A 20,335-nucleotide genomic window follows, 5' to 3' on the forward strand; every position below is an offset into this window, starting at 1 on the left:
TCAGCCCTTGTTTTCTACTTCATTCAACATTCTATTTCATTAATCATGTATTCTGCAACATTCATGTAGGCTACCTGTTTTGGAAAAAAAAATTTCCCTAGCTCTTTGTCCCAGAGCTGTAGATCTTTCCCTGTCCCAATCTCAAAACAATCCATTTCTCACTTCTTCCTAATTTTAAACATCACTAATTAACCATAATAATATTAAATAATCCTAATTTATAAATCATTCTTAATTTTTGTATTTTGGCATGCCAGTGACATGCTAATAAAGTCTTATATTCCGCAACATATACAGTGGACAGAAGCCCCCCCATTTTTAAATTAGTTGTTATATAGATTGCACTGTATTTTTTAGATTCTGTTACGTATTGCCATAAACTCCAGTTTTCCATTTCTTATTTGAAGACCTGTTTTAACCAATTGTGAACCTGAGCCACAAACAACTCTGTTCTCCCACATTACACAACATTCCCCCTTCAAAACATAATTTGCTTTTGATTGTTTTTAGTCAACATGTATCATCAGCAGGGGGGTTGGGATCCTCAACAGCAGGGAAGCAAGTGTGAGGCTGAAAGGAGATATAGTAATCAAATAATAAGTTGAAGAAACACGTCAGGCTGAAACACAACAGGGAGCAAGCAATGCCTCTTGGATTAAATTACATCTATTTCAATGAAAGAGGGCTGACAGGTAAGGCCGATGAGCTCAGAGCATGGATAGGTATGTGTGACAGGGGTATTATAGCCATTACAGAAACATGGTTAAGGGAGGGACAGGACTGGCAGCTTAATGTGCCAGGGTACAGATGCTTTAGTCAGGACAAAAGTGGTGGAAAGAGGGGAGGAAGAGTTTCATTTTTGATTAAGGCAAGTATAAAAGCAGTAGTTAGAGATGAAATAACTGAAGGATCATCCCAATGTGGCTTTGTGGGTAGAGCTAAGAAATAAGAAGGGGATGGTGATGTTATTGGGGTTGTACTATAGGTCCTTAAATAGTCAACGAGAATTAGAGGAACAAATATGCAGGGAGACTGGGGAGACTTGCAGGAGTAATAGGGTTGTCGGAGGAGGGGATTTTAATTTTCCTAACATAGACTGGAGCAGAGCATTAAAGGCTTAGATGGGGTGGAATTTGTTAAGTGCATTCAGGAAAGTTTTCTCAAGTAGTATATAGAGGATCCTACTCAGGAAGGGGCAAGACTCAACCTACTCTTGGGAAATAGGGCAGGACAGCTCACTGAGGTGATAGTAGGGGAGCCCTTTAGGACCAGTGACCATAGTTCTATTAATGTTAAAATAGTTATGGAGAGGGACAAAACTGGTCCACAGTTTCGAGTTCTAAATTGGGACAAAGCAAATTTTGATGGAATTAGGCAGGAGCTTGCAGGGGTTGATTGGAGTAGTTTGTTTGCAGGCAAAGGGACCTCTGGCAAGTGGGAGGCATTTAAAAGTGAGATAGCTAGAGTTCAAGGTCTATGTATTCCTGTGAGAATGAAGGGCAAGGTTGGTAAGAATAGGAACCCTGGATGGCAAGAGATATTGAAGCTCTGACCAGAGGAGGCATGGCTCAGATACAAGCAGCTAAGATCAAGGAATCCCTGGAGGTATATAGGGTATACAGAATTTTAATGAAGAAGGAAATCAGGAGGGCGAAAAGTGTGCACGAAATAGCTTTGGCTGAGAAGATTAGGGTAAATCTAAAGAGCAATAGTATATTAAGTATTTAAAGAAAAAAGAATAACTAGAGAGAAAATAGGACCCCTCAAGGACCAAAGTGGACATGTATGTGTGGAACTGCAGAAGATGGACAAGGTCCTCAATGAATATTTCTCCTCTGTGTTTACAATGGAGAAAGACATGAAGACTTGGGAACTTGGGGAAGTTAATGTGAATACTTTGGGGACAGTCCATGTCACAATACAGAAGGTGTTGGATGTATTAGAATGTACGAAGGTGGATAAATATCCTGTCCCTGACCAGATATATCCAACAACCCTGCAACAGGCTAGAGAAGAAATTGCAAACTCTCTGGATGACATTTTTGCATCATCGTTTTAGCTGCGGGTGAGGTCCTGGAAGACTGGAGGTTAGCAAATGTTGTGCCCTTATTCAAGAAGGCTGCAAAGGAAAACCTGGGAACTATAGACCAGTAAGCTTGACATCTGTGCTCGGTAGGAGATTCTGAGGGTTAAGATGTACATGCATTTGGAAAGACAGTGTTTGATTAGGAATAGTCAGCATGGCTTTGTGCATGGAAGACCATGCCTTACAAACTTGTTAGAGTTCTTTAATTAAGTGACCAGAAAGGTTGATGACGGCAGGGTGGTAGATGTAGTCTGCATGGATTTCAGTTAGGCCTTTGATAAAATCCATATGGTAAGCTGCTCTCGAAGGTTAGATTCCATGGAATCCAGAGGGAGCTGGCAAATTGGATACACAGTTGGCTTGAAGGTAGGAAGCAGAGGGGAATAGTGGAAGGATGCTTGTTGAACTGGAGGCCAGTGACTATTGGTGTACCTCAGGGATCGGTGCTGGGCCCATTGCTGTTTGTTATCTATATCAATAATTTGGATGAGAATGTACAAGACATGATTAGTAAGTTTGCAGATCTTGGGAAAATAGGTGGTATCGTGGACATTGAGGAAGGTTATCAGACATTGCAGCAGGATCTTGATCAGCTGGGGAAGTTCACTGGGAAATGGCAAATGGAGTTTAATATAGATAAGTGTGAGGTGTTGCATTTGGAAAGTCAAATCAAAGAAGGAGTTTCATGGTAAATGGTAGGGGCTTAAGGAGTGCAGTGGAACAGAGGGACCTTGGTGTCCAGTTCTCTGAAAATGAAGTCACAGGTAGATAGGGCAGTGAAGAAGGTTTTTGACACACTGGCCTTCATCAGTCAGAGCATTGAATATAAAAGTTGGAAAGTTATGTTGCAGTTTTACAGGATGTTGGTGAGGCTGCATTTGGAGTTTGGTTTTGCTCACCTTGCTATAGCAAGGATGTTATTATTCTGGAAAGTGTGCAGAAGAAATTTACAAGGATGTCACCGGGACTCAAGGATCTGAGAGGCTCTTTCCTTTGGATCAAAGGAAACTGAGGGGGGATCTTACAGAAGTGTATAAGATCATGAGAGGCATGGATAGGGTGAATGCAGTCAGTCTTTTTCCCAGGGTTGGGGAATCGAGGATGAGAGGACATCAGTTTAAAGTTAGAGGGGAAAGAATTAAAGGAAACCTGAGGGGCAACTTTTTTACACACAGGTGGTACATATATGGAATGAGCTGCCAGTGGAAATGGTTGAGGTGGGTATATTTACAACATTTAAAATGCATTTTGACAATTACATGAATAGGAAAGGTTTAGACGGATATGGGCCAAGTGCAGGGTAATGTGGTTAGTGTGGATGGACATTTTGGTTGGAATGGACCAGTTTGGGCTGAAGGGCCTGTCTCCGTGCTGTAGGACTCTATGACTCTATCTATCTCGCCTGTACTGGCATTGAATTCCATGAACACTGTTTTACCCATTCTTTCTGAAGCATTCTCTTATAAATCTGTTTGGTCCTTGGCATTTATTGTGAAACCTCTTATGTTAGTGTCTTCTACAAACTTGCTCTATATGCATGAAATATGATATCAGAACTGAACCCTATGGATTTCTGCTACTTGCTGTTTGGAGCTAAGTTAATGGATCTGGGACTCTGCAGCCAGAGGCACAGACTGACATTTCTGTGGCCGACGATGAGATATTAGAATGGTGTGTTGCCTCCCTGGTGGCAGGATCAAGGATATCTCAGAGGGGCGAGAGACCAGCAGGAGGTCGTTGTACACATTGGAACTAATGACATATGAAGGGGAAAGGACGAGGGTCTGAGATATGAATATAGGAAATTAAGCAGGATTTTAAAATTAAGTCCTTGAGGGTAATAATTTCTGGATTACTCCCGGTGCCACGAGCCAGTGAGATTAAGGAGGATAGAGCAGATGAATGCGTGGCTGAGGAGGTGGTACAGGGGAGAAGGATTCACATTTTTGAATAATTGGAATCCCTTCTGCGGTAGAATTAACCTGTATAAGAAGGACCTGAATTGGTCTAATATATTGGCGGGGAGATTTGCCAGAGCTGTTCACGAAGATTTAAACCAGTGGGTAGTTGGGGGGAGGGAGGTGCGTGGATGGGGTGTGTGTCACAGGGAGACACTGAGAAAATAAATCAGTCTGACACTGGTGCATTTGGGAAAAGGAACAAGTCAAACGTTCAAGACAGGCAGGCGGAAACAAAACAGAAAACAAAGTAGGACTGATAAATTAAACTGCATTTATTTCAATGTAAGGGGCCTAACAGGTAAGACAGATGAACTCAGGCATGGTTGGGATCATGGAACTGGGATATCATAGCGATTACAGAGACGTGGCTCGGGGATGGACAGGATCGGGATTGGGGGTGGGTGGGGGGTGGTGCTTAATGTTTCAGGGTGTAGGTAGGTTAGAAAGGGTGGCAAGAGAGGAGGGGGAGTGGCATTTTTGATTAAGGATGATGTTAAGGCTGTATTTAGGGAGATATTTCATGGAATACGTCCAAGGAAGTTACTTGGTGGAACTGAGAAATAAGAAAGTGATAATCACCTTCTTGGAATTATACTGTAGATCCCCCAATGATCGGATTTTAACTTTCCAAACATTGACTGGGATGTCATAGTGTAAATGGCTTGGATGGAGAGAAATTTGTTAAGTGTGTACAAGAAAATTTTCTGATTCAGCATGCAGATATACCTACTGAGAAGGAGCAAAACTTGACTACTCTTGGGAAATAAGGCCGGGCAGGTCACTGAAGTGTCAGTGGGGAAGCACTTTGGGGCCAGCAACCATAATTCTATTAGTCTTAAAATAGTGATGGAAATGGATAGACCAGATCTAATAGTTAAAGTTCTAAATTGGAGGAAGGCCAGTTTTGACGGTATTAGCCAATATCTTTCAAAAGTGCATTGGGGGTGGATATTTGCAGATAAAGGGATGGCTGGAAGTTTGAAGCCTTCAAAAATCAGATAATGAGAGGCCAGAAACAATATGTATCGGGTGAAGGGCAAGGCTGGTGGGTGTAGAGAATGACTAGATAAATGGAAGTTTTGGTCAGTATAGCAGGGAACGAATGAATCCCTGCAAGAATGCACAGACAGTACTAGTATATTTAAGAGGGAAGTCATGAGGGTAAAAAGGGGACAGGAGATAGCTTTGCCAAATAAGGCTAAGGAGAATCCAAAGGGATTCTACAAATATGAGGATAAAAGAGTAACTAGGAAGAGTTTAGCAAGGTCACCTATGTGTGGAACCCCAGGAGATGGGGTAGACACTACGCAAGTATTCTGCATGAATATTTACTGTGGAGAAGGAGACTGAAGGTAGAGAACTTGGTGAAATAAATAGCGACATCTTGAAAAATGTCCACACTACAGAGGAGGTGGTGCTGGACATTTTAAACTGCAAGGGGTAATTAAGGATAGTCAACATGGTTTTGTGCATGGAAAATCGTGTCTCACTAACTTGATTGAGTTTTTTGAAGAAGTAACGAAGAGGTTTGATGAAGGCAGAGCAGTGAACGTAATCTATATGGATTTCAGTAAGGCATTTAACAAGATTCCGCATGATAGACTGTTAACAAGGTTAAATCACATGTAATACGGGGAGAACTAGCCATTTGTGTACAAAACTGGCACAAAGGTAGGAGGCAGAGGGTGGTGATGGAGGAAGGTTGTTTTTCAGAGTGGAAGCCTGTGACCAGTGGTGTGCCATGAAGATCGGTGCTGGATCCACTGCTTCTTGATATTTATATAAATGATTTGGATGTGAACATAGGAGGTATGGTTACTAAGTTTGCAGATGACACCAAAATTGATGGTGTAGCAGACAGCGAAGGTGGTTACCTCAAAATACACCAGGACTTTGATCAGATGGGCCAATCGCCAAGGAGTGACAAATGGATTTTAATTTAGATAAATGTGAGATGCTGCATTTTGGAAAGGCAAATCAGGGCAGGACTTAGTGACTTAATGGTAAGGTCTTGGGAGTGTTGATGAACAAAGTGACATTGGACTGCAGGTTTGTACTTCCTTGAAAGTGGAGTCACAGGTAGACAGGATAGTGAAGAAGGCATTTGATATGCTTGCCTTTTTTGGTCAGTACACTGAGAGTAGGAGTTGGGATTTCATCCTGCAGCTGTACATGACAATGATCAGGCCACTTCTGGATTAATGCTTTCAGTTCTGGTCTCTCTGCTGTAGGAAGGATGTTGTGAAATTCGCAAGTGTTCAGAAAAGAATTACAAGGATGTTGTCAGGGTTGGAGGGTTTGAGCTATAGGGAGAGGCTGAATAGTCTTTGGCTATTTTCTCTGGAGCGGCGGAGGCTAAGGGGTGACATTATGGAAGTTTATAAAATTATAATAGGCATGGATAGGATGAATAGTCAGGGTCTTTCCCCTAGGGTAGGGAAGTCAAAAACTGGAGGGCGTACTTTTAAGATGAGAGGGGAAGATTTAAAAGGGACTGAAGGAGCAACTTTTTCCACAGAGGGTGGTGCATGTATGGAATGAGCTGTCAGAGGAAATGGTGGAGTCTGGTACAATTACAACATTTAAAAGGCATGTGGATGGGTATATGAATAGGAAGGGCTTAGAGAGATATGGGCCAAATGCTGACAAATGGGACTATATTAATAAAAGATATCTGGTCGGCATTGATAATTTGGATTAAAGGATCTGTTTCCATGCTGTACAGCTCTATGACCTATCAAGAATTTATCCTTGACAACTGAATAGACATCTTTGAACATGTAATATATAAAGAAATGGCCAGCTTGCTGTCAAAATTGATCCTTGTACAATCTTGCCTGGCATACTGTCAATGAGCATATAGCCCAAAAACTTGAATTAACGTACACAGTCCTTTCATATTTAAATCTCAAAAGGTTTAGGTGAAGGTGCTGGAATGACATATAGCAAATGAAAACTGAAGAGTTACTGTACGACACAAGTAGTTTCCCTTTGAAGACAAATAGGAAATTGCTGTCAAAACAAAACAAGGTTGTGTTGCTGAAAAGAATTTGTATCATCACAAATGTAATATTACTATAAAACAGTGCAAAAGGGCAGCACAATAGAAATCAAATGTGCCATAAAAAAACCTCTGTCAATGAGAGTGGAAACCTGATGCAGTTCTATTAGTATAATGAAAATTGTTAATCATGTAAAATAAGCATTTTAGTAAGGCTTTCCTGCCATCGCACATGTATATTGGAGAGTTAGTAATTCATGAATATATAGATGACCCTATGAAATAAGCTATAACTTTCATCTTTGTAGTTTAAGTTTTAGTACTCTGTTAGGAGGTTGAATCCTGTACAGTGCACTGCTCTGGAGCCGTACCAACATGTACAGACTGTTAATAAGTATCACTTAAAGGTAACCAAGAAGTCTGTCCTAGGTTTATATGAATATCCAAAGAACAAAACAAATTCATCAAAAATCATTGAAAATGAATTATCAAAACTACATTTGAATCATTTCGAAGTTTCAGTTGTTTCACGGTGGGTGGGCTGCCTGACCCAATCCCATGTGGTAAAATTACAGGCAGATAGATGCTGGATAGGCGCCTCACTAGAATTATCAGTGACCCCTGCCTTTAAGATCATGTGCAATCCAGTCTCTGAACTGGTTAGAGGAACTGTGGTAGTCTCCAAATAGTGCAGGATTAATATTTCAGCAGAATAAGTGATTTACAGGTAGTTAATAGAAATGATGTCTGTAAAGCCAATCCCCACCTCTTTCAACAGTCCAGTGTGCAGTTGTGAGTGATGGGGCAACTATCTGGTTTTCTCCATTCTGGTAGGGACCTGTGGTACCACCGCATGCAACCTTGTATCAAAGCAAGCTCTTTTTCTCTTTACCTGCAGGATCACATACCTGTTCCTTACCAGCCGGATTCCAGCAGTAATCCTTCATCAACAACGTCGTCAACGCCGAGCTCTCCAGCGCCACCACTACCTCCCAACGCAACACCTCCTTCACCCCTTCACCCATCACCACAGTGCACTCGGCAACAGAAGCAATTCAATCTGCCAGGTATAACACTTCAGTTCAATTGATATGTGTTAAAAACAATGGTTTTTCTATTTCTGATCACACTGTACTGCCAGGGAACTATTGTAAGATGGAGAATCGAGAATACTGTTTTTCCCCATTTCCTCCCCTACTGGTTTCCTGGTGGGGCAAGGTTTCCCATTGGCACTCCATGCATTCAAAATCAGCCTTGATATGTTTTATTTAAATATAAAAACCGAAAATGATGGAGGTGTATAACTGATTAACATTGTGAGTTGAACGTTTCATCCAATTCAGGTAAGGAGATTCCATTAGGAATGTCAGCTTATCTTTCTTCATTTTTTTTTCCACACATTTAAAGAGAGGCAACCTTTCCACACAAAGTGATTCATGTGTGGAATGAACTGCCAGAGGAAGTGGTGGATGCAGATACAGTTACAACATTCAAAAGACATTTTGCTAAGTACATGAATAGGAAAGGTTTGGAGAGATATGGGCCAGTCGCAGTAACATTGGACTAGTTTGGTTTGGGAACATGGTCAGCATGGACTAATTGGACCAAACAGTCTGTGTTTGGCCCATACCTGTCCCTTACCAGCCGGATTCCCTACAGTGTGGAAACAGGTCATTCGGTCCAACAAGTCCACACCGACCCTCTGAAGAGTAACCCACCCAGACCCATTCCCTTAATTTATTACCCTACATTTACCCCTGACTAATGGACCTAACAGTATGGGCAATTTTGCATGGCCAATTCACCTGATCTGCACATCTCTGAACCATGGCAGGAAACCGGAGCACCTGGAGGAAACCCACGCAGACACAGGTAGAATGTGCAAACTCCACACAGACGGTGGTCCGGGGTAGGAATTGGACCTAGGTCCCTGGCACTGTGGGGCAGCAGTGCTAACCACTGAACCACTGTACTGCCTCAGGGTAGTGAACTCGGCCCAACCACCTCAAGCTGCTTCATCAATGATCTTCCCTCCATCATAAGGTCAGAAGTGGGGATTTTCAGCAATGATTGCATAACGTTCGGGACCATTCATGACTCCTCAGATATTGAAGCTATCCATATTCAAATGCAACAAGATCTGGACAATTTCCAGATTTGGGATGGTAATTGACAAGTAACAGTCATGCCACACAAATGCCAGGTAGTGATCATCTCCAGTAAGAAAGTTAGCATTACTAACTCACCCACTGTTAACGTCGTATGGGTTACCATTGATGAGAAACTACACTGGACTTACTACAGTGGTTATAAAAGCAGGTCAGAGTCTAGAAGTGCTGTGGTGAGTAACTCATCTCCTCATACCAAATCCTGTCCATTAGCTACAAGGCACAAGTCAGTAGTGTAGTGGAATAATCCCCACTTTCCTGGATGAATGCAGCTCCAAAAACACTCAGAAAGCTTGATGCCATCCAGGATAAAGCAGCCTGCTTAATTGGCATCACATCCACAAACATCCACATCCTCCATCACTCAATAGCAGCAGTGTGTACTATCTACAAGTTGCACTGAAAAAATCACCTTAGACGACACCTTCCAAACCCACAATCACTTCCATCTAGAAGGGCAAGCCCAGTAGACACATGGAAACACTATCACGATAAGTTCCCCTCCAAGTCACTCACCATTCTTACTTGGAAAATATCATCATTCCTTCACAGTTTCTGGATCAAAATCCTGAAACTCCTTCCCTAATGGCATTGTGGGTCAACCCACAGCAGGTGGACTGCAGCAGTTCATGAAGGCTTCTCACCTTCATCTTTTCCAATGACAAAAAACACCGAAGAACTGTGGAATCTGGAAATCAGTAACAAAAACAGAAATTGCTGGGAAAACTCAGCATGTCTGACAGCAACTGTAGAGACAAAGCAGAGTTAATGTTTTGGGTCCAGTGACCCTTCTTCAGACACTGAAGAAGGGTCACTGGACTAGAAACATTAATTAAATTCTAGGCACACATTTTTACACTTTAGGGAATAAACTGCATGGTCTGTCTTAAATTCATGAAGATATCAAAGTATGCAAATTGATAGCTATTGGCAGTGTCCCATACCTTACATTGTCAAATGATGTGATGTGCTGAGGTAATTAGGAGTAGTTTTCCAAATTTTTGGAGATCCCAGATGCACCTCAAACGCTTCTTACAATCCTGTCCATTCCTGTACTTATAACTGAGCAAGTCACAACAATCCACAGGGTATCGTGGCCAGCTGGTTGCACATTGGCTAACAAACTTCCAGATCACTAAACCTCCCATAATATGCTTGGGTCAGCTCATCTGAAAAGACATTATTGTCTTAGACCAGATCCTATGTAATGTGAGAGAATTGTATTGGATGAAGTTAATTCAGGCTCAACACCTTTGAGAAGCCTAACATGGTTAGCACTTGCAGCAATAGACGGTGAATATTTTGCCAGGTTATGGTAACTGCCAAGTGATAGCTCATGTGAGGTTTTGTGACAATGTTAAAGCGTGTTAGCAATTGACGGAACCAGAAGTGATTAACACAGTATTTGAGCGAGCGAGGAAACAATAGAATAATGTTTTAATTAAAACATTCTAAAACCAGATGTAATGCAGCAGAGACTTCTGAGATGACATGCCAAAACATACAAGGCTATTGGTCAAGTGCTGGAAATGGGATTACAATAGTTAGGTCCTTATTTTTGATCAGCGCCAAGTCGATGTACTGAACGGCCTTTATCTGTGCTGTAGAGACGTCTTATGATGGTACATTGGAGAATACATGATAAAAGTTGTGGTGTAGAGGGAAGTGGTAGTGACGGACTGCTGCTTGAATGAAACATAAAATTCTGAATTATATTAACAGGGTAGATGTGGAGAAGATCTTTTCTCGTATGGGAAAATCTAGAATTAAATGTCACACTTTAAAGATCAGGAAACTCCATTTAAATCAGTGATAGGTGATGTATTTTCCCTCAAAGTATTTTAATTCTTTGGAATTTTCTTCCTGAAGCTGGTAAAGCAGAGTCCTTGAATATTTTTAAGGCAGAGATAGATAGTTAGATAGACAGACAGATAGATAGACGGATAAATTCTTCTTCTTCTTCTTAAGGAGGAGGTTGAAAGGTTATCAGGAATAGGTAGGAATGTAAATTTGAGGTTACAATCAGATCAGCAAGATCTAATTCAATGGTACAGCTGGCCTGAAAGGCTGAATTGCCTACTACTATTCTTGATTCATATGTTTGTATGTAGTTCTCTCAACCACAGAAGAAATGTCAGTGGTCCATAACAGCAAACAGGATAGCACATTGGCCAGTCTATCTCTTTGGCACGCTTGCCTAAATTGGTCAGAGCATTGAGAATAGGAGTTGGGAGTTTATGTTGCATCTGTACAAGACATTAATGAGGCCACTTTTAGAATACTGCATACAATTCTGGTTGTCCATCTATAGGAAGAATATTGTTAAACTAGAAAGGGTACAGAAAAAATTTACAGTTATGTTCCTGGGACTGGAGGGTTTGAGTCATATGGAGAGACTGGATAGGCTTGGGCACATAGAAGCTGAAAGGTGATCTTATAGAGGTTTATAAAATCAAAAGAGACATAGATAAGGTGAATAGCAAAGGTCTTTTTCCAAGGTAGGGGGCATCTAAAACTGGTGTGCGTAGATTTAAGATGAGAGGGGAAAGATTTAATAGGGACCGGAGGGGGATTTTTTCACACAGAAGGTGGTCCCTGTATGGAATGAACTGCCAGAGGAAGTGGTAGAGGTGGGTACAATTCAACATTTAAAAGACATTTGGACATGTATTTGAATAGGAAAGGTTTAGAGGGATATGATCCAAATGCAGGCAAATTGGACTAGTTCAGTTTAGAATACCTGGTCGGCATGGAAAGTTGGACCGAAGGGACTGAAGGTATTGTATGTCTTTACAGTGTTTGTTCCACCTTTCTGGGATCAAGGTACAGACAATAATCTCTTTAAACAACAGCCTGATCAATGGATATAAATCGTTGGATTTCAAATGGCCATGGAGTTGAGAAAGAATGCAGGTTCCTGCAATCTCATGTCACTGGCTTTTGTGCATCATTCCGTGATGATTCCAACATTGAGTCACTTTTTAGAGAGGCCTGGTCATGGTCAAAATGGTTATCCACCTACAGTGATAAATAGCCAACAAAACAGAAAGTGCTGGAGAAACTCAGCAGGTCTGGCAATATCAGTCAAGAGAAAGCAGAGTTAATATTTTTTGTTCAGTGACCCTGCCGAAGAAGAAGGATCTGAAGAAGGGTCACACGACTCAAAATTGTTAACTCTGCTTTCTCTCCACAGATGCTGCCACAATTACTGAGTTTCTTCAGTACTTTCTGCTTTTGTTTCAGATCTTCAGCAGTTCTTTGTTTTACATTATCATGGTAGATAGTCAGTTGGCAGCAATGCAGAGGGGGTTTTGTACTTCAGGCCAAAACTTAGCCTCTGCATCAAGATAGCCTCATGGCTGAAAAGGTGAGGGCCGGATTAACCTCACATTGGCCCACTAGCTTAGGAGCATGCCTACCATCCTTAATTGGATGGCAAACCCACTGTCTGGCCATTTACAGGCTGAGTATGGCGTATGGGATTGGAACCCTGGTATTGGATTCTTCACCCTGGAATGGAAGCCCCACCACAGATTCAGCAGTCATTGCTGTTACATCACAGGACAACAACAAATGCCAAGGGTCCAGCCAGTGCTCAGATCATTCAAGATGCAGCAAAACCAGAGTGAGCAGGCACAAGCCACAGAAACAAATTCAGTAGCGGCTGCCCTCCAAAGATAAAAGAACGAAGCCCCCTCCAAATCTTAAGCCTTCGTGGCATAAGAATGTGCAGTCACCTCACCAGTTACACTGAGGAGAAATGGTGGAACAATGGAAAGAAGTGACCAGAGGACACAAAAGTGCAAGGACAGGTTAGGAAGTCTTTGATTACAAGTAAGTCAAAAGAGAATCTAAGTTGTAGAAAGTGAGAACTGCAGATGCTGGAGATCAGAGTCAAGAGTGGGTGCTGAAAAAGCACAGTAGGTCAGGGAGCATCCCAGGAGCAGGAGAATCAATGTTTTTGGCAAGAGATCTTCATCAGGAATCATTCCTGATGAAGGGCTCTTGCCCAAAATGTTGATTCTCCTGCTCCTGGGATGCTGTCTGACCTGCTGTGCTTTTCCAGCGCCCACTCTCAACTTGTAATCAAAGTCATATCACACTCAATTAATGATATGTAATATTCACATTTTTGTCAATTTTCAGGGTCATGTGCACTGAGAAAATTTAATTTAATAGGCTATGTAGTGGATTAAAGGATTTATAATTTCTCCCAAATATCCATCATAACCATAGCAAAGGAGTCATGGAATCTGGATAAACAATTTAAACTGCATCCATGTGATTTGTCTGCAGTTTCCATGAATCTTTCACCAGTTGGCAGTCAGAAGAATCCCATGCAAATTTAACCTCGGGGGGAATATATAGAACACAAGCACCAGCGAAATATAATTTTTTTTTGCTTTGTACTTAATACATTTAAGCTGTAAAACTCTCAAATGGTACTAAAATTTAACAAGTATTTTGGACACAGGAAAGGAAAAAAACCGAACAAAATTCTGAAAACAAAAATGTTTGCCCTTCTCCTGAAGACAACTGTTGAATCATGTGATTAATCCTCTCATGAAAACCAAGACAACAAGTAAGCATGCTGCTTGACTATGCAAGGTACTGGTTGAAATAAACCTTGCTTGCCTTGTTTTAGCACTCATTACTTTCAACCATTAGCCTCTGATCCATTTCCTTTGGCACCATGCATTTCAGTGATTGATGATTTTGATCTGTGTGCATAATAGCCTCAAAGTCATGCTGTTAAGCTCTTGAAGCACCTGGTCACTGGTTTGGTATGTAGGTTGGACTTTACAATTACCTCGGTGGATGAGTTAAAGTTCAACTGAAGCTCCAATCAATGTGATAAAGAAAATAGTTCTTTTCAAAGAGATCATGATTTTTCAAATAAATCAAAAACCACCAATTTAAATCTGGCCATTTTCTTTTCAATTTCCTCTGTTCAATTAAGTGTTGTTAGTTTTGATAGCCATCAATTGGGATAATATCTACAAATTTACCAACTTTTCTTCTAAGTGTCAATTTTGAAAAAAAAATGGCAAGATCAAGTTCTCTTCAAAATTGCACTTTAATGTTTTGTGCATTTAGCAGTTGGTAACCATTGTAGGTTCTATTAGTAATCCTTGGAAAGCTGCTATTGCTATAACTGCAAAATGAATGCCGATGATTAGTTGGGACACAAAGTGTTTCTATGGTAACAGGGAACAGGGCATCCATAACATAAGAGATTATACAAAAGCCGGCAGGTTTGACAGCAAATTCTTTGAACAACAAAATCTTGAAGTGATAATAATTTACAATTTAATTCTTTGAGAAGGGGCAGTCAATTTTTAAGTACAATCGACATCCATCTTAAATGAGTTTTAGAATTGTGCTTTTCTTCTAAATTAGGTATACTCACTAACATTCGGTTGAGGGCAATCACAAGCAGTGACTTGCTTGAGGGCCACAGCCACACAAGCCCACCACAAGGTAATTCCATTTCTAACAACAGTATCTAGTCTATATTTACATAAAAGTAAATATTTTACCACCCAGTTTTCTATTGTGTCGCTGAGGGTTCCTGATCCCATATTTTGAATTATTGTTTAACATGAAGGATGAAAATTTTATATGCCATGAATTTGAAAACTGTGATAACCTTGTACATTATAAACTGTTCATCATAACAAGCATAATGGGAAATGCAGTGTCAGTCAAATAGCTTTTACACATTAAGAATAAGGAGAGAAATGTATCCTTGATGAAGTATTATAAAACATTACTCAGTCCTAATATCACTGTGAGAACATAGAATTTAGAGAAAGTGAGAAATGTAATGGTCTGAAGAATGTCAAGGTAAGAATATTCGCAGAAAGAATCAAAATATGTTGATTAAATTTCACATCTTATTTTGTTGCTCTGTGATTACATAATTAGGCAGATTTTTATGAATTTATGCTCTTCACATGGGTTTTCAAATGGGCATTTAATGAATGATAAACCCTAAGTACTGTTATGGCCTAATGGTATAATCATAAGACTATTAATTCAAAGAGCCAGGTAATGTTCTGGTGTCCCAGATTCGAATCCTGCCATAGCTGATTGTGGAATTTGAGTTCAGTAAGAATCTGGAATTAAGAGTTGAATGGTGACTATGAATTGATTGAAGCAGGTAGGTTTTTCCTGACAATAATTTCTTTTAGGGAAGGAAATCTGCTGTTCTAATCTGTTTGATCTACGTATGACTTCAGACCTACACGATGTTGTTGACTCTTAACTATCCTCTGGGTACTTAGGGATGGGCAATAATATTGGCCTAGTCAATGATGCCCACATTCTGTAAATGATTAAAAAAAATTAAAACCTCTGAATTATCAAATTCTTTTTTTCTGGCAGGATTGGAATGATGAGTTCTCTAGCATGTCAGAAAGTGCTGTGCTTAACTGAGCCACAATAGCAATGCATTTGATTCTCTTGGAAATTGACTTGTAGAGAGAATGGCATAACTCCCATATCCTTTTCAAACTAATAACTTGATGGCCTAGAATTTTCACTAGGTTGTTTTGTTTTGTCAACGTAATTCAGAAATAAAGAGAAGTGGAACCAGCATGAAAAACAGCGTCAATTTTAAACACAATTCAGGTTTTTATGATCATTTCTAAAAATTGTGCTTGAAGCCAATTCTACCTACGAAAATGATCATACCTCCCCCATTACTGAATTAATCATCACAGTGAGTTGCATGTTTTTAATTTATTAAGAAACTGGATATGCAGCAATGTCTAGTTATACTGTCTGATGCAATTTTCAGTTATTCAAAGTTGTGTTACTCACAGGGAATGGGGATTTTGATTAAAAATACTTTCTGTATCTATTCCATTTTCATTCCTACATTTTTGTGGTTCTGTTCGCCGAGCTGGGAATTTGTGTTGCAGACGTTTCGTCCCCTGTCTCGGTGACATCCTCAGTGCTTGGGAGCCTCCTGTTAAGCGCTTTCCTCCGGCATTTGTAGTGGTTTGAATCTGCCGCTTCCAGTTGTCATTGATATGAAATGTAGGAAATTTAATCACATTCAATTCACATTTCATGGAATTCATCATAATACAACAAAAAACTTCAGAACATTATCATCTAAAACCGAATAAAAACCAAAAGTATTGCCGGTACTGTAAATCAGAAACAAAAACAGAAATTGCTGGAAATGTTCATCAGGTGTGGCAGCATCTGTGGAGAGAAATCAGAGTTAATGTTTTGGGTCGAGTGACCCTTCCTCAGGTTCTGCTATCCAGCAATTTCTGTTTTTGTATCATCTAAAACTGTTCAGATTCATGAAAGATTTGTGTTAGGTGGTACAAAATACATTAGAATGAAATTTCAACTAAAAAAGGAAACAGTTCTTAAAAGTGATGTGAATTTGAGTAGTTTGTACTTAAGTCTAAAACTACAGGCTTGATTCGACATGGAGCGGGCTTGTTGCACTTGCCTGATAATTGTTGATGACTAAAGAATTACAAGGTGTTATGATCCCAACTTTACTGGTGTTATTACTGGACAAGACAAGTCCAAAACTAAAGTCTGGATTGATAGATCATATTTTATTTCTTCTAACTTTAACAAGATGGACTTGAATTGAAATACAAACACATTTTGCTGCAGATTTGGTTTTATCAATAAAGTAAATTTATTACACAAAGAAATGAAAATTACAATGGAATAAACATAGCCCTTGACAAAAATAACACAAATTTTAAAGCTAAAATACAATTAATCCCAAAGCAGTAGATTTTATAGTATTCACACCAGATAGAATTCCCATCTCTTTCACATCTATAGGACTTAATCTAATTGTGGCTTCAGTTTCCTGTCTTGCGAACCTGATAGCTTATACTTTTGCAGCTTTAAATAGTTCAAGCTTATAACTAAACATTTCTGGTATGGAACTTTCAAGCTAAACTGCTTCTACAGAGCAACCTATTTATAATAGTTCTAAATTAAAACCCCTGAATCTCCCTTTCTCAAGAACAACTGTTTGTTGCATCAAACTGAAACTCAAAAGCTTTTTTTCCCAGTTATTGGTATTGACCTTAATCAAAAGGAAAAAAAAATCTCAACTTCTAAACTGAAAGCTTAAAGCATGATTCTTTAGTTTGTTTACTGGTAAATTCTCCCAAAGAAAACAAAATTCTGCTACACACTAGGAACTCCCTTTCCCAATGGGTCTTTTACAAGAAATCATCATGTTTACAGAAAAGCTTACAAGCTAATTGTTAAACCACTTCAGAATCAAACTAAAACAACGGATCAAATTCAAAATCTGAAGTAAATTATATTAAGACATTTTGGGAAAGCAAATCTTAACAGGACTTATACACCTAATGGTAAGATATTAGGGAGTGTTGCTGAACAAAGACACCTCGGAGTGCCGGTTCATAGCTTCTTGAAAGTGGAATCGCAGGTAGATAGGACAGTGAAGAAGGTGTTTGGTATGCTTTCCTTTATTGATCAGAGTATTGAGTACAGGGGTTGGGAAGTCATGTTGTGGCTGCATAGAACACTGATTAGGCCGCTGTTGGAATATTCTGGTCTCCTTCCTATTAGAAAAATGTTGTGAAACTTGAAAGGGTTCAGAAAAGATTTACAAGGATGTTGCCAGGGTTGAAGGATTTGAGCTATAGGCAGAGGTTGAACAGGCTAGGGCTGTTTTCCCTGGAGCGTCAGAGGCTGAGGGGTGACCTTATAGAGGTTTATAAAATCATGAGGGGCATGGATATGATAAATGGACAAAGTCTTTTCCCTGGGGTGGGGGAGTCCAGAACTAGAGGTCACAGGTTTAGGGTGAGAGGGGAAAGATATAAAAGAGACGTAAGGGGCTAACATTTTCACTCAGAGGATGGTACGTGTATGGAATGAGCTGTCAGAGGAAGTGGTGGAGGCTAGTACAATTGCAACATTTGAAAGGCATCTGAATGGATATATGAATAGGAAGGGTTTGGAGGGATATGGGCAGGGTACTGGCAGGTGGGACTAGATTGGGTTGGGATATCTGGTCGGCATGGACAAATTGGACCGAAGACTCTGTTTCCGTGCTGTACATCTCTATGACTCAATGTGCACGAATCACACACCTTACATCATAATGATCTTTGTCTTAACTTCATTAATGTGGTCATTTGTTACAGTAGATTGTAGTGGTAGGTAAAGAAGTTCTGAAAGGCTATATGCTGCTACATCATGGGCTTAGTACTAAGTACAATCTGTTTCAGTTGAAAGCAGTGGATTTCTGCTGTGATTGATTTCTTTTTAGCTGACATGATTCTGCACTGCTCAACAGGAGAGTGCACAAAACTTTTATGACTGCAGCATTTCCAAACTTAGTGAATCATTAGAAACCTCAGTGTCACAATAGAAAACTAAGCAATAACGTTTTGCAGAGTTGGAACAGCTAGAAATCATGGTCTGTATAGGAAGCAATACCAGAGGAATGAAAAGAGTTGAGATTCAGCTGTTATAATTTCAGAAGCTGAGGTGGAAGTTAAAATGCAGGATGTCAAAAAGTTGTATTCTCTGAAACATTCCTAGCACCACACACTAGTGAGTAGAAGAATAGTGAGGCAACAGGTTCATACGTAACTAGAAAGAGAGTGCTTCATGTTCTTGGAGCATGAGAACCACTTCTGGGACAAGAGGTATCTGTTTCACAGAGTTGGGACAACTGTCTTCTCAGAAAGGTAGACACGTAAGGGGAGGGGAGGAACGCTTCAGAGATGGTGGACAATGGGAGTTCTTTTATGAGGGAAGAGAAGGAGTGCGGTTTAGCATGCTACCCACCATACATGCTCCCACTACTGGGAGCTATATCATTCAAATGAGCCAGTGGTGATATCTGATATGGCTCCAACACACCAAACTAGCAATCATAGATCAGGCTGCAATCACTTCTCCCAATGAGTTGTGAACGTCAAGGTCTCCCTTCGCCATTTAACTGCTGCAACCCAGCAGCTACGTCAGAGGAGGAGATGAAATAACCCCACAGAGGCTGAAATCCCATCACCAAGTCACCCTTTATTTACACATGAGCAGTTCTTGACTTTAGTACTGCCTCAGTCAGTGCTAGTTATCAGAGTGCAGTATTTCTGACACTCTTTTTTTTATCTATCAGCCAGGGCTGCCTGATTGGGGCAGTTAACCTGGTCCAGTCAAGGAACTCCTATTCTATGAGGTCCGGCTGGCTGACTTCATTACAGTCACTACAGAGAAAGAGGAGGAGGCAGGAGTAAGGCGACATGAACCCATGCAACTGGAAGCAGCAAAAGAGAGCATACTTTCAGGCTGTCCTTCAATTGAAACAAAATTCTCCACCTCATCTTAGACCAACCATGCCCACTGTTTCATCTATTTCAGATGCTCCATTTCAAGGCCTTCTTGCAAGATCAATCTGTAAAGAATACCAACAAAAAGCTTGAGAAAATATTTTAATATAATCACAGATGAAAGTATGTAAACAGCATTCAACTATTCACTCTTCTGCAGTCCCTTGGTGTCTGTCTTGTGGGTGCAATTCTATGAGTTGGTATTCCGAAGTTGTGCTACTCCAGAGACCAAGGCATGGCTGGTGGACGGTGCCTCATTTCACTGGCAGAGAACCTTGTTTAATACTTTCAGGCAGCTCCAGAACTCCAGAACTTTGGAGCACATGTCCTCAGAAATGTGAGAATAACAGTTTGAGCTGGCTGACTGAGGGGCAACATAAAGGACACTGGCAACTACTGTGGTGGAAACATGATGGTAGATTCAGTCACCATGTTACCACTGCAAGTCGCAAAGGGCAGCATCTCTGTCATCCTGGTGGTCTACTGGGGCAGAGAGTGCTAGACTACCTTAATAGCCTGCAAGCCCCTTTGCGGACTAAGATTGGCATCCACCGTAAGAGGATCAGTCTGAGCCTGCAGGTCAGGAGGAGTGCACTGTGCTGCAGTGGAAGCAGAGATATCGTTTCCCGCCGTACCAACCAGTACCCTTCCACTGACATCCTCCTTCGACTGACTGAACTGGTCCTCACCCTGAAAAATCCAGTCCCTGTACACCTCCATCCCTCATCACAAAAGACTCAAAGCCCTCCGCTTCTTCC

At 40.6% G+C, this 20,335-nt stretch overlaps 1 protein-coding gene across 1 annotated transcript in view; it reads left to right on the forward strand.

Moving 5' to 3' along the window:
• ksr2 (kinase suppressor of ras 2) overlaps window positions 1–20,335 on the forward strand; it is a 396,641-nt gene that overhangs the window by 247,810 nt on the left and 128,496 nt on the right. Inside the window, exons 11-12 of the mRNA XM_088000110.1 lie at window positions 7,947–8,115; window positions 14,617–14,697. Of these exons, the coding sequence (XP_087856236.1) occupies window positions 7,947–8,115; window positions 14,617–14,697 (250 nt within the window). The remainder of the gene's footprint in view (window positions 1–7,946; window positions 8,116–14,616; window positions 14,698–20,335) is intronic.

The sequence above is a fragment of the Chiloscyllium plagiosum genome, unplaced genomic scaffold (genome assembly GCF_037043375.1).
Source record: "Chiloscyllium plagiosum isolate Xiang-an unplaced genomic scaffold, Cpla_swu_hap1 HiC_scaffold_24, whole genome shotgun sequence".
NCBI classification, from domain to species: Eukaryota; Metazoa; Chordata; class Chondrichthyes; order Orectolobiformes; family Hemiscylliidae; genus Chiloscyllium; species Chiloscyllium plagiosum.